The sequence below is a fragment of the Abramis brama genome (assembly GCF_963993115.1).
Source record: "Abramis brama genome assembly, chromosome: 25".
NCBI lineage: Eukaryota > Metazoa > Chordata > Actinopteri > Cypriniformes > Leuciscidae > Abramis > Abramis brama.
This window is the reverse complement of record NC_139987.1, coordinates 13472726-13485290: the sequence shown is the minus strand read 5'-3', so window position 1 is coordinate 13485290 and position 12565 is coordinate 13472726. Positions and strand designations below refer to the sequence as shown.

The 12565-nt window shown below is 36.4% G+C and overlaps 1 protein-coding gene across 7 annotated transcripts in view; it reads left to right on the top strand.

Annotated features, from left to right (window-relative positions):
• grik1a (glutamate receptor, ionotropic, kainate 1a) overlaps positions 1 to 12565 on the top strand; it is a 55798-nt gene that overhangs the window by 16990 nt on the left and 26243 nt on the right. For all 7 annotated transcript variants that reach the window (XM_084105168.1, XM_084105166.1, XM_084105164.1 and 4 more), the window contains exons 4-7: positions 1196 to 1377; positions 1708 to 1761; positions 2884 to 3057; positions 4663 to 4806. In XM_084105168.1, the coding sequence (XP_083961294.1) occupies positions 1196 to 1377; positions 1708 to 1761; positions 2884 to 3057; positions 4663 to 4806 (554 nt within the window). The remainder of the gene's footprint in view (positions 1 to 1195; positions 1378 to 1707; positions 1762 to 2883; positions 3058 to 4662; positions 4807 to 12565) is intronic.

Below are 12565 nucleotides of genomic sequence, written 5' to 3'. Positions count from 1 at the left end.
ATCATTGCTTGGAAGTACGTTATTATATGGCCAAGACTAAATCAAGGCAAATAACTTGCCTGGAACTAAAAGTTTTTTAGTTTTTTTTTAACTGAGCATCAAAGGAATTTTTGTTGCCCAAAACTGTTATTATGGCCGACATATTTCTTTATCCATGTCACTGAATTTAGTTGCACAGCCTTTATAAGAAATTCATGTCCCTAATATTAGTCTTCCACCACTTTTATTGACTTTCCCCCTGAGCCTGCATGGGAGATATTTTCTTCAAAATATCAAAAAATTTAAGAAATGTGGGTTTTGATTTTTAATCCAATTTGAATCCCTATAAGTTTCGGTTACCATACAGAGATAATTAATAAAAGCTATTTTAAAGACGTACCAAACGCTGTGATGATCTAATAAAGCCATCATGAGATTATAGACAAAAATACAAACAATACCAGCGTCATCAGAAATGAAAACAGGTTGTTTAGTCTCATCCAAGAGCACTCTGAACTTGAGAGATGAACCCCTGAATCTGAGCTTGTCTGGTTATTAAAGTAATATGCATGAGAAGGAAGTCTGTCTTTAACCATCTGTATTCAATCACTGTTGTCACATTTTAATGCACAAGAATTACACTTAATTTAGTGATCTGCAAGATAGCCGCTTAATAGTTTGCTCATCTGTATCAGTGTTATTATTGTTAACTAAAACTATTAACTGAAATACAGCTGAAAAAAATAAATACATATAAAAATTAGATGAAAATCTTAAATTTAAAAAACTTTACTATGTTCACTGCTTTTTACTATTATCAAGTCTGTTGGAATCATTAGAGAGATGCAATCATATTCTAGTGAAAATAACATAGAGGATCCTTATTAACTAATAACACTGACTGAATCTGTCATTTTCTGCAGTGGCCCTTGCTTTTCCCAGGTCTGTTCAACCTTTAGATCACTTTTTGACCTGCTGCGGTTTAATGCATTACTTTTCGCTACTATAGACTGAGTGTTTTTATTAAAGTGAAGCCCCAAATGCATCTGATTGTTATGTATCAACGGAATAAATGAGTCCCAATTTATGGTCTCTGTAAACATCTGCTATAACACAAGGGAAATCAAAAGTGTAATCACTGCAGCTCGTGATGAGTTTGTTTCTCTTCCATTGCTCCCCACCTTCGATCACTTTGTTTGTGTTCTGTTTTTTCAAGGATTAATGCGTATGCAGGAACTGATCAAAGCTCCGTCCAAAAACAACCTGAAGATCAGAATCCGCCAGCTGGCGACGGGAGGAGGTGACAGTCGCCCCCTGCTAAAGGAGATGAAGAAAGAAAAAGAGTTTTACGTCATCTTCGACTGCTCCTACCAAGTAGCCGCCGAGCTTCTCAAACAGGTGCATCATCCTTTCAATAAATTCTCGTTTTGAACTTTTGTTGAACTCAATGTTGCGCAGATTGAAGTGGATTGAAAATGAGAGTCAAGTGCTCTTGCATGCTGTGACCCAGCAGGTTCTCAGAGCTGTACTTTAAAGCAGACATGTAATTCAATATGTGCCATGCTGCCTGTATTTCTGCCTGTATTTCAGCATTGCAATATGTGCAATGCTGCCTGTATTTCTGAATGCTGCTGAAATCGTCTTATTTCACACTCAATCCATCTTTGCTTTCGTTTTCTTCTGGATTCTTCCCAAAAAACATCTTTTGTTGTGTTTCTCCCCCCACAGCTGATGTCGATGGGTATGATGACAGAGTATTATCATTTCTTCTTCACTACTTTGGTGAGTCTGAAAGCTCCCTGCTTGCTATTAATAAGAGCTCTTTTCATTGCATTAGATGATGAGCAGGCGAAGTGATTTTCTGCTGTTTCTTATAATTGTTACTTGTCAGATTGTATGATAAAACCCCACTGACATCTTGACTTACCTTATACACCCTTTGTGACATCAACTGTCTTATGTCAGGCTGTATAATATTCATTCTGATTTATGTTTGACAGTGTTCACTGAGTTCACTCATTGACACATGAAACTGAAATGGTAGCGCACAATCCTAAGCTTTGTGCTAATGTTAAAAAAGGTTTTAAAAGATCAGAGTGAAATTTAATTTAGGGATGAACTTATAACTAGAAAAGGAAAGTCATCAAGACAAACTTTGAATTATGGCTTGGAAACCTTATCAGAAAGTTTAAATAAGTTTAAAAAGTCTGAAGGCCTTGACAAAAAGGCCTGACAGATGGGCTAGCAGATATGCTACCATTTAAAAGTTTAGTGTTATAAAGGGTTTTTTTTAAAGAAATGAATACTTTTATTCAGCAAAGACACATTAAATTGACTTTACATTAAATACTTTTACATCGTTACAAAAGATTTCTCTGTTTTTGAGCTTTCCATTCATCAAAGAATCCTGACAAATGTATTACCGTACAGTTTACACCAAATATTAAGCAGCACAACTGTTTTCAACATTGACAATAATTATAAGAAATGTTTCTTGAGCACCAAATCAGCATATTAGAATGTTTTCTGAAGAATCACTGAAGACTGGAGTAATGATGCTGAAAATTCAGCTTTGCCATCATAGAAATAAATTATAACATTACCTGTTGAATTCAGTAAATTCAGCTTTCTGCTATTTAAATTCCAATTCTACTTCCTGTGGGTTGTGGCCAATTCAATCCAAATTCCACCTTATGAATTTAAAGGAAGACAATTCTTCCAGAGTTTTGCACAACCAAGATTTATGGACTCCTAACAAGAGCTTAAGGCTGCACCACAATCAAAATGGACCATTTCATCTCTTATGACAAAGAAACGCATGTAATGGCATGAAGAGGTTATATCTTGTGCAAAGTTTGCACAGCTCTTAAAGCTAAATCTGAACAAACTCTTGTTGTCTTGCAGGATCTGTTTGCTTTGGATCTTGAGCAATACCGCTACAGTGGCGTCAACATGACTGCCTTCCGCCTCCTGAATCTAGATGATCCGTATGTGGCTTCCGTGATCCAGAAGTGGTCCATGGAGCGCCAGCTGGCACCGCCCAAACCTGAGAGTGGATTGATGAGTGGCATTATGACTGTGAGGATCGCTCTGCTGTCATGCTCAGTCCTGTTCTAGAGTACTAATACAGTTTGCTTTTTTGAATTTTCTGCACTCGCAATCAAATTCTGGGAGTCAAGTCTTGTCTTATGAGTTCATGAGTTCATACTGACAGAATTCTAAGTAAGATGTAAGATGTTGCATAAAAAGGACAATTGACCTATTGTAAAGCTACTCCCCTCGAACACAGATGAGCCAATGGCAGTTGAGTATCAGTTGCATGGGGACCGGAACTCATCTTTAGGTTTCAGAGGTTCCTGCCATAGAGAAACATTGGAGAAATATTGAAGAAGCTCTCATCAGTTTGATGGTGTTTATGCTACAAAAATAGTAAAACGATGTGCCTGGAGTCATTGTAACACTGATTCCAGGTATCCTGAGAGGATGGGCAATTGAATTTATTTTATTCCGTTTCCTAAACCCAAACAAGACAGTGCAAAATGTCTGCTGTGTATTAATTCAATGATGTGGACGCAGTAACCTGGTTCCTTAAGGATTCAACCCCAATCCCAATGAAGATGAAAACGTTAATTTCTCTCATTAAGTTAAAATTAAAGTTAGTGAGTCCATGCTAATGTACAAACCTAAATAGCTGACTGTTCTTACATCATGTACAGACTGGTCTACAATTCAGTGCCTCTCCATATTAAACTGGTTAAATGTAAATTAATTTAATCTTATCCTGCGGTACATGAACAGTGTTGATCCTGGATGTTGTCGTCTGCGATCGTGACGACCGTAACATGAGGCTTCTCCTGCTTGCATTGTGATCTGTAAACCCTCGCTTTCAAATTAATCTTGTTATCCACCATATTTATTTTAAAATCTTTTAAATATCTCTCAATGGCATATTTAAGTCCCACATGAATGCCCCTCGACGAGAGGTGGCTTCTGTGTCCAAAATTTATCAAAAACATCTTGGGACAAGGTTTTCACACTGACAGCTGTCACTGAATGACAGTTAGCAACTCTGTTTGTTTGTCTGAGTTCGCTACCTAAGGGGGGCAGGGCTTACCTATAGGTCAATTCAGAGTCAAACCTCTCAGTAAAAACAGTTGTCGATCCCAAACACTGACTGTGTGAACGCACAGTAAAACGAGCCAATCGCACTGCTCAAAATCCTCATTTACATATAGACCAGAACTAAAACCAGTCCCTAACTTCTTATAAGCACATCCTTCACAGTTAGAATAACTAGGATTAAGACTTACCGCTGTTGACTAATCTACCCGTCCTCCAGAAGGCAGTGTATACTGCTAGCACACTCAGCCTCATTAGACATGCATGAAGAGCTTAAAGCAGAAAGCATCCAGAGATTTATTCAAATCTATTTTTACCATCCAGGTCACATTTTAGCACTGAATAATACCCAGAGAAACATAAGGTGTGCGGCAGGGGACAGGGGAGGAGCTCTTTTCCTGTGATCAGATGGAAAGGAAATTAAACTTAAATGCCATTACGTAACGTTCAATATTGAATGAATGGTAAACAAAAACACTTTCTGCGTGTATATTAATGCATTCATGTGAAGTTTGATTATATTTAGAGCATGTTTTGTTGGTAAATTCTTCCCTCCTTCCACAGACCGAGGCTGCTCTCATGTATGACGCAGTGTTCATGGTTGCTGTCGCGTCTCAGCGGGCCACACAGATGACAGTGAGCTCCCTACAGTGCCACAGACACAAACCCTGGAGGTATGGCCCGCGCTTCATGAACTTGTTTAAAGAGGTGAGAATATTGTCCTTTATGTAGCAAAACACATTCAATTGATTTGAATCGTAAACTTGATTTTAATTGTATGCGATTATGGACATTTTATTTTTAACTTTCCAAGAAACAGTGATTACAATTAAATCAAGTTAAAATTATAAAAATTGAGTTTTATTTTGTCAAGGAATAAGTTTTCATGCTGCTAAAACGCATACACTACCATAAAAAAGGTTTGGGGTTTAAAAGAAAGAAAAAATATAGCGGCACAACTGTTTTCCACATTGATAATAATAATAAGAAGAAATGTTTCACCAAATCAGCACATTAGAATGATTTCTGAAGTATCATGTGACACTGAAGACTGGAGTAATGGCAGCATTGCCATCACATAAATAAATTACAGTTTAAAATATATTAAAAAAAGAAAGGTTATTTTAAATTGTAAAAATAATTTGTTTTTGATCAAAAGAGACTTCTTTCAAAAGCATTAAAAAATCTTACTGACTCCAAACTTTTGAACGGAAGTGTATAGAAATTGCAGCAGTGCATAATGAATCATATCATTAAGAAGATGAGCAGTTATTAATGCATGAATCAAACTCTGAATTATGACAATTTCTGATATGTTTTTTCATGCATCATTTTATTTATTATATCAAGGGCTGTTAACTAGGGCTGCGTTAATTGCGTTAAATATTTTTAACGCGTTAAACTGGAAAGAATACGCACAGACAGCTCGCCACATTCGAGTTCTCTCTTGTGCTTGAACAATAACACAGTGATGCCAACTGTCCGTTTTGTCAAGTAACCTCAGTATCCTCATAAGAGCAGCCTTAAATTAGTTAAATGAAGTCTTATATGAACGTAAAGAGTTGTGAGAGAATGAGACGCGTGTGAGATCCACGTCATGTGCAGCAGCGACAGGTCTTAAAGTGACAGCAGCCACTAATTCTGTCTGTCCGTAAAGTTAATCCAAGAACAAAGGGAACAGAAAAAAATCACTCACTGCTCTTGACTAAAGAACTTTTGTAGCTTTAATAAGGATTCATATTTTCTACCTGTTAGATGAGGAAGGGCAACTGTAAATATGACATTTATTATGGGTTTATGTGAGGATTGTTTTAAGTTGTTATATTTTTTGAAGCCCAACAAATGTAAAAAATTACACTGTCAATTACACTGTCATGTTGAATGGCTATAATTAATGTTTAAAATGGGGGGGGGGGGGATTTTCACCAAGACATCACTAGCTGTATTTGTATCAGTGATACTGGCCTAAAAAGATGCCTTTAAACAAGTATTTAAAATATACTGTCTTTATGTTGTTTCTACATTAATTTGGAGATTAACTGTGAAGTTATTACATTATAAAATATATTAAAAAAAACTATTTTTAATTGTGATTAATCGCAATTAATCACAGAAAAAAATGTGTGATTAATCTAGTTAATTTTTTTAATCGATTGACAGCACTAATTATATCCCTTTATGTGGTTACAAATAAATCGTAGAGAACGGTGAAAATGACAATATCTCAAAGGGGATAAATTTTAAGAGCTTCAGTGTCACTCCTTATAGTAGTTGCAACATTGCATTGTTACTCATTTGTATGAAGTCAAACCTTTAGTTGCGTTGATAGCCATGCACATATCATGTTTGCAACAGTCGCTACCACTCATGTTGAAAAATAGTTAATTTGGTAGATCACTGTATGATCACTGAATGTGTGAATACTGCTTAATGGTGGAATATTTATCAGACAGTCTTTTTGTACTCTTTTAGACTTTAAACAACTTTTCCTTAGATTTTTGATCCGTAGGTTACATAAAAATGTATTTGTAAATGAAAAACATGTTTTCAGGGCAGAGGTGCCTGAAAATGGATGCTAGTACTTTTGCGTTTTGATCTTTTTTTAAGTCCCAGATCACTGCTGGATGCTCTCGCCTTTGAACTGAGGGGTCATAACACTTCTCCTTCATGTTTGAGTGTGGGGTGTGTGTCCATCCACTCTGAGAACTCAAAAAGCGATGCCTGTGATAGCTCAAAATGGCTGTCTAGGGGAACGAAAGCTTGTTCGGAATAGGCCTTTCAGTGTCATTTTTAGATATGCTTTCAATTCCACTTGCATAGTGACTCGGCAGTCAGAGTGTTCCTGGCTTTTGAAATGGAAGAGGCTTTTTGGGTGTTTTTAAAAATGAGTAGTGCCACATTGCATTAGGGAAGGGGCGGCCCAGCAATGATAAGTGGTACAGAGAGTGAATTTGTTTCCCTGTTTGAGTCTGCCGTGTCGGTTTGTACTTCAAACCCTCGGTACTCAGTTTGCACCTTATTCACAGAGCGGCAATGCCAGAAAAAGAAAAAGTACAGAACTTAAACTTAATTGCGTTAAATATTTTTAACGCGTTAAACTGGAAAGAATACGCACAGACAGCTCGCCACATTCGAGTTCTCTCTTGTGCTTGAACAATAACACAGTGATGCCAAACTGTCCGTTTTGTCAAGTATCCTCAGTATCCTCATCAGAGCAGCCTTAAATTAGTTAAATGAAGTCTTATATGAACGTAAAGAGTTGTGAGAGAATGAGACACATGTGAGATCCACGTCATATACATCACAACATGTAAATAGGAAAATGTTGCCATTATTTTGTGACTTATTGGGAGCAGTATGCTAGCTGGAGCCATTTATCTCCAGTCTTTGTGCTAAGCTAGGCTAGCAGTGGGTGCGTCAGACAGAGTTACGGCATGCACGGAGATGAAAAGGGAATGAATGGACTAGCTCTGGGGGACGTGTTCCTTTAAAGATGTTTAAAGATGTGATTTCCTCATGTTTCATGAGGAAATCACACTGCCTGTTATTCATTTCGTACATTTGGATTTGCTGACATTTGGTTGGTTGACATGTCTTTAGAGGGTTTTTGAAGAGATGTGTGGTTTGGGTGATGGAAATGTGGTTTACATTTTTAAAGCTGAAGAGTGTAATTTCTGCACCATTAGTGTCACCAAATGAAATTGGAAACATAATGGCTGTTCTCAAACAGGCTTCTGGAACATTTCCTTCGTCTTCCAGAAAAACAGATAGCTTCACCCCCAAACTCATACTATAGGTTGAAGTGTGTCAGTTCTATAGAGTGCAACAGTGCCCGCCCACTATTTCAGCAGCATTGGTTACCGAAGTATTTTTTCTATAAATTTTTCCCATAGGGATTTTTAAAGTCTTTGTTTAAGAATTATAAGCCATAAACGAAACCAACCAGCTACGAGGTGAATCACAACATTATAAGCATTGATTTGAAGCAAAAACTTACAAAAAGACAAAAGTACAAGACTGTGTACTTAATGGTGTTATTGAGGGAAATTAAAAACAAATTATTTCAAAGTAAAAAATAAGAGAAGGATAAAAGTATTGATTTAAAGAAGGTGATTGTATATAGAAACAATCTTTTGTGTGTATTGTATAAGCACATAAATGTAGTAGTTTGAGAGCGTAGGGAGACTGACTCTACTGCGTCTTTCGCAAAGCGATTCTCTCATTGCTTGAGATTCCTTGGAATCATGGGTAATGTAGTTTTTCACCAGGAATTCCACTGCTGAAAATTATTGTTTAAAAAATAATTGAAATAATGTGGGCTGATGGCTATACAGAAGCAAATACCATCTATAAACAACCTCGTAGCTTATAGTAGTTCTTTAATGGTTTATAAGTTATTGTTAAAAATCAATTCCCCTATGGCAGGCAGGTCCATTCCTGCTCCTCGAGGGCCACTGTCCTGCAGAGTTGAGCTCTAACCCCAATTAAACACACCTGAACCAGCGAATCAAGGTCTTACTAGGCATACTAGAAACTTCCAAGCAAGTGTGTTGAGGTAAGTTGGGAATATACTTTGCAGGACAGCGGCCCACCAGGAGCAGGTTTGGACACCCCTGCCCACAGGAGAAAAGGAATGGGTTTCCGGTACTTTTTCGCCATCTTTTGTTGATCAAAAAACAGGTAGCTCCACCCCCAAACTCTTGCCGTTTGGTGAGCCAGTGTTGCTCCACAGAGCTACAGTGTTTACACTTTTGAGGGAAATGAACCTTTAAATGGCTTACGTATAGTAATTTCCACATGTTCAACTGGGAATGGAGAAAGTATTGAGCATCTGAAAAATGATGCACTTTTGCTTTAAGTGTGTGTAAGTGTCTAATTAGGGTTGTTTTGAGTTGTAGAGTTATTTTTCTGTTCATGCCAACACCATGATGAACTGCTAATGAGTCCAGATGCTATATTTTAACGACCCATAAACTCTGTATCACAGCACCATTAAAGCCATAAAACACTGTTGTAAGAGGCCTCTCTACAGACACTGAGCTAGAAAATTTTTAATATTCAAAATGTTGTAGGATACAAAAACACATCACTCTGTGAACTGCGTATGTGCTGTAGCCGTTTAAATTCTTCACTTTAACAGCAGAAGCAGCCATGCTGGAGGGCTTTTAATAGATTGCCAGGACAAATAAAAACCCTCTTCATTTCATTTATTCTTTTTCTTGCTTGTCCTGTCCATTTAAGTCATTTTCACTCACTTAAGTACAGTAATGGGAATTTTGGTGCAACTAATCAACTGTGACAGAAGGCTGAACAGCTTTAAATGTAGTATTTGTTTATGTTGACCCATTGAGCAGGAGATGCAGAACAGTGCGGTTTTGCTTATGAGCTGCATTTTATGAGGAAATAACTAACAGAAAGTATTATGTGCCATATAATTTTAAATTGTGTAGCTCCTGTACTGTAGCAAAAAAAAAAAAAGTTTTTACACTCCATTTAAGGAGCTTTGATTATATTACACTGCATAGGACTTGGCAAAGCCATTCTGACATAACGGCACTACAATATAAGACCCACAGCTCTGGTGACACATTTAGGGGAGGTTTTCACAGTATTTATCCCTGCTTGGGGCCAAATTGTAGGGTTGAAGTGAAAAATAAGTATCATTATGTTATTTTCGGCACCAAAAATGTTTGTGGTCCCATTAGGGTCACCACCCTCTGCTTCTCAAAACCAATAAGGAAAGTTAGTGTTGTCATTATCAAATTATGCAGTACATGTTAGTGATTTTTCGAGTTACACTTTAAAGTTACACAGATTAAAGCAAGTTTATAAGATATGCACATTCCTGGTCTTATTGTGAACAATCAGTGCGTGTATTCCAAAGAAGAAAAATTCCATTTTTTTTTCTTCTTTGGAATACAAGCACTGATTGTTCACAATTTTATCAAATTGTTCTGTTGATAAAAAATCGTATTATCAACAGAGCAATTTGACTAAATCAATAAATAAATATTGTGATTTTTTTTTATTTCAGAATTTCTTAGTATTTGGTTTATTCCAAAGTGACAAACTTGCTTATTTGTTTGGTTAGTGGCCTAGAAACAGTGCAGAATCTGAAATATTTCTCATAAAGTTTTTTTCATTCCTTTGTTTTAAATGTCTCAAAAACCTTGTTTTATTTCCAGGTTTGAAAAGTACTTAAAACACCTACTGTCATTCTTTCTTTCTCACCCTAGAAAGTAGAGACATTTAATTTGACTAGTCAGTCAACCATTGTTATAACCACCACTGCAGTTCGGTGAACATGACAGTAAAGACACGTTCACACCAAGGACTATAACGATAATGATAAAGTTATAGTTCCAAATTCGTTCTAAATATAAAAGAATAGTCCACACCACAACTATAACAATAATGGCACAAAGAAACTATATCATTGAAATCACTTTCAGAATTAGAATGCAGTGCACCCCTTGTCTCCATTGGCTCTATTACAGTTCCCTGCAATGGTGGAAATGGTTCACATCGAGGTCAGCATCAAGTCTCCAGGTGTCCTGCGGAATAGTAAGCTGTATCCCCCTGAACAAGTCTGGTGACATGTTGAAGGCCAGCCTCTTGTTTTGAGATGTGCTCTGAGAAACACAGCAACCTTGATAATAGAAGTGTTTTTTCCTGATATCCCACCCACTTATCAAAGAGCTTGAGCAGGGCTATTACTCTTCCTTAGTTGCCTCAGCTGATTGAATTCTGGGATTGCTTTCTCTCATTTTTTTGCACAACAAAGCTAGGGGAAATGAAATGACGGTACACCAGCTTGATGTTCTTGCTTTTTGGGAAAAAATGCAGTCAGGCCTGACCATGTGTAGTGTAAGGAAGGGCACTTGTCATTTATTCAGAAAATTTAGCCTAAAGATTTGAAATTTTGCCTCAAACAGCTTATGTGTGAATTAAATGTATTAAAAAATATATATATTTAAAAAATATATTTTTAAACTTAATCGAGAACTATGCCATTAAACTAAAAGTATATGTCTGATCTTCCATTCATAATGACCATAATTGTTGTGGTGGCCTGTGATAAAATGTAACAGTAAATGAAAAAGCTCTGTAACACTTGCTAAAATCAATACAAAACATCCTCAAACACTAAAACATTTTAAGATTATTAAAAATGGGTAATCTTGCCGTAAGAAAGTTAGTATGAAAAGTACACATTTTTATAAACTTTGAACCTCTAAGATACACAAAATGTAAGTGTAAAATCTACTGTACACTTGTTTTAAATCATACACACTTTAATACTTAAATATTTAATATTTTGTTATATATTATTACTTTTTAAATGAATACTTTTATTCAGGTAAAGTAATTTATAATATGTTACAAAATATTTAAAGTAAAAGCTGGTCTTTTAATGTAGAAAAACTGAAAACAGTATTTTAAATCATATTTTTCAATGGTAAAGTTTTTATTGTATTTTTGATAAATAAATGGTGAGCATAAAAGACTTATTTCAAAAACAGTCAAAATAATCTTACAGACAGCAAACATTTGAATGGTAGTGTATGATTTGATTTATTATAAATAAAATTGTGACCATAAATCTAAAAATTACAAAGGAAGGCATTGTTACTGTCACAATCTTGGTGTGTTCTAGTCAACATGCTTGAGGAAGTACTAATTCAGAAGTCTTTAAAAAGCAAACCAGAATGCAGGAGAGCACAGGACAATACACTGGAAAACTAGCTTAAACACACTTAAAGTAAAGATGATAACCGACAGTGAACTGAACAAAACAGGAAGTATATATACACAGAAGCAAGGGAACTAAATAAGGCACAGGTGTAATTAATCAGAAACCAAGGAAACTAACAAGGGGATTAACAAGACTAAACAGAAAAGAAACACAAGAAACAGGCACATGAATGAAAACAATGAAATCTAACATACTGACAGTTACTTGGCTTGAAATGCTGTATGTTGCGGCTCAGTGGGTATAGGAGGTCCCCGGTTCTTCCCCTTTCTATTTGGACTTTGCATGTTCTCTCTGTGTCAGTGTGGGTTTCCTCCGGGTGCTCCTGTTTCCCCCACAATCCAAAAACATGCAGTATAGGTGAATCGAGTCGATAAATTGTCCGTAGATATTGAATGTGTGTGTGAGTCCCAAGCCATGTAATGGGGAGGGTTGAGGAAAGACTTGGCAACCTACCCTGGAAAAATCATTGCATATTGCGAGAGGTGGCCCATAGAAGAGTCGGACACAGCTGAAATGGTTAATGAATGAATGAATTACTTATGCTACATTTAAATATTGCTGTTTTACTACATATCAGAGCAAGTGCTGCTTTTTTTACAGTAATGTACTGTTTTATTCATCATTTAGGCAAACCTGAAGCACATGATCCAAGTGTTTCCGTTCAGACTCTGCACAATAGTCCATTCAACTAAAATTTAATTGACCAGCAAA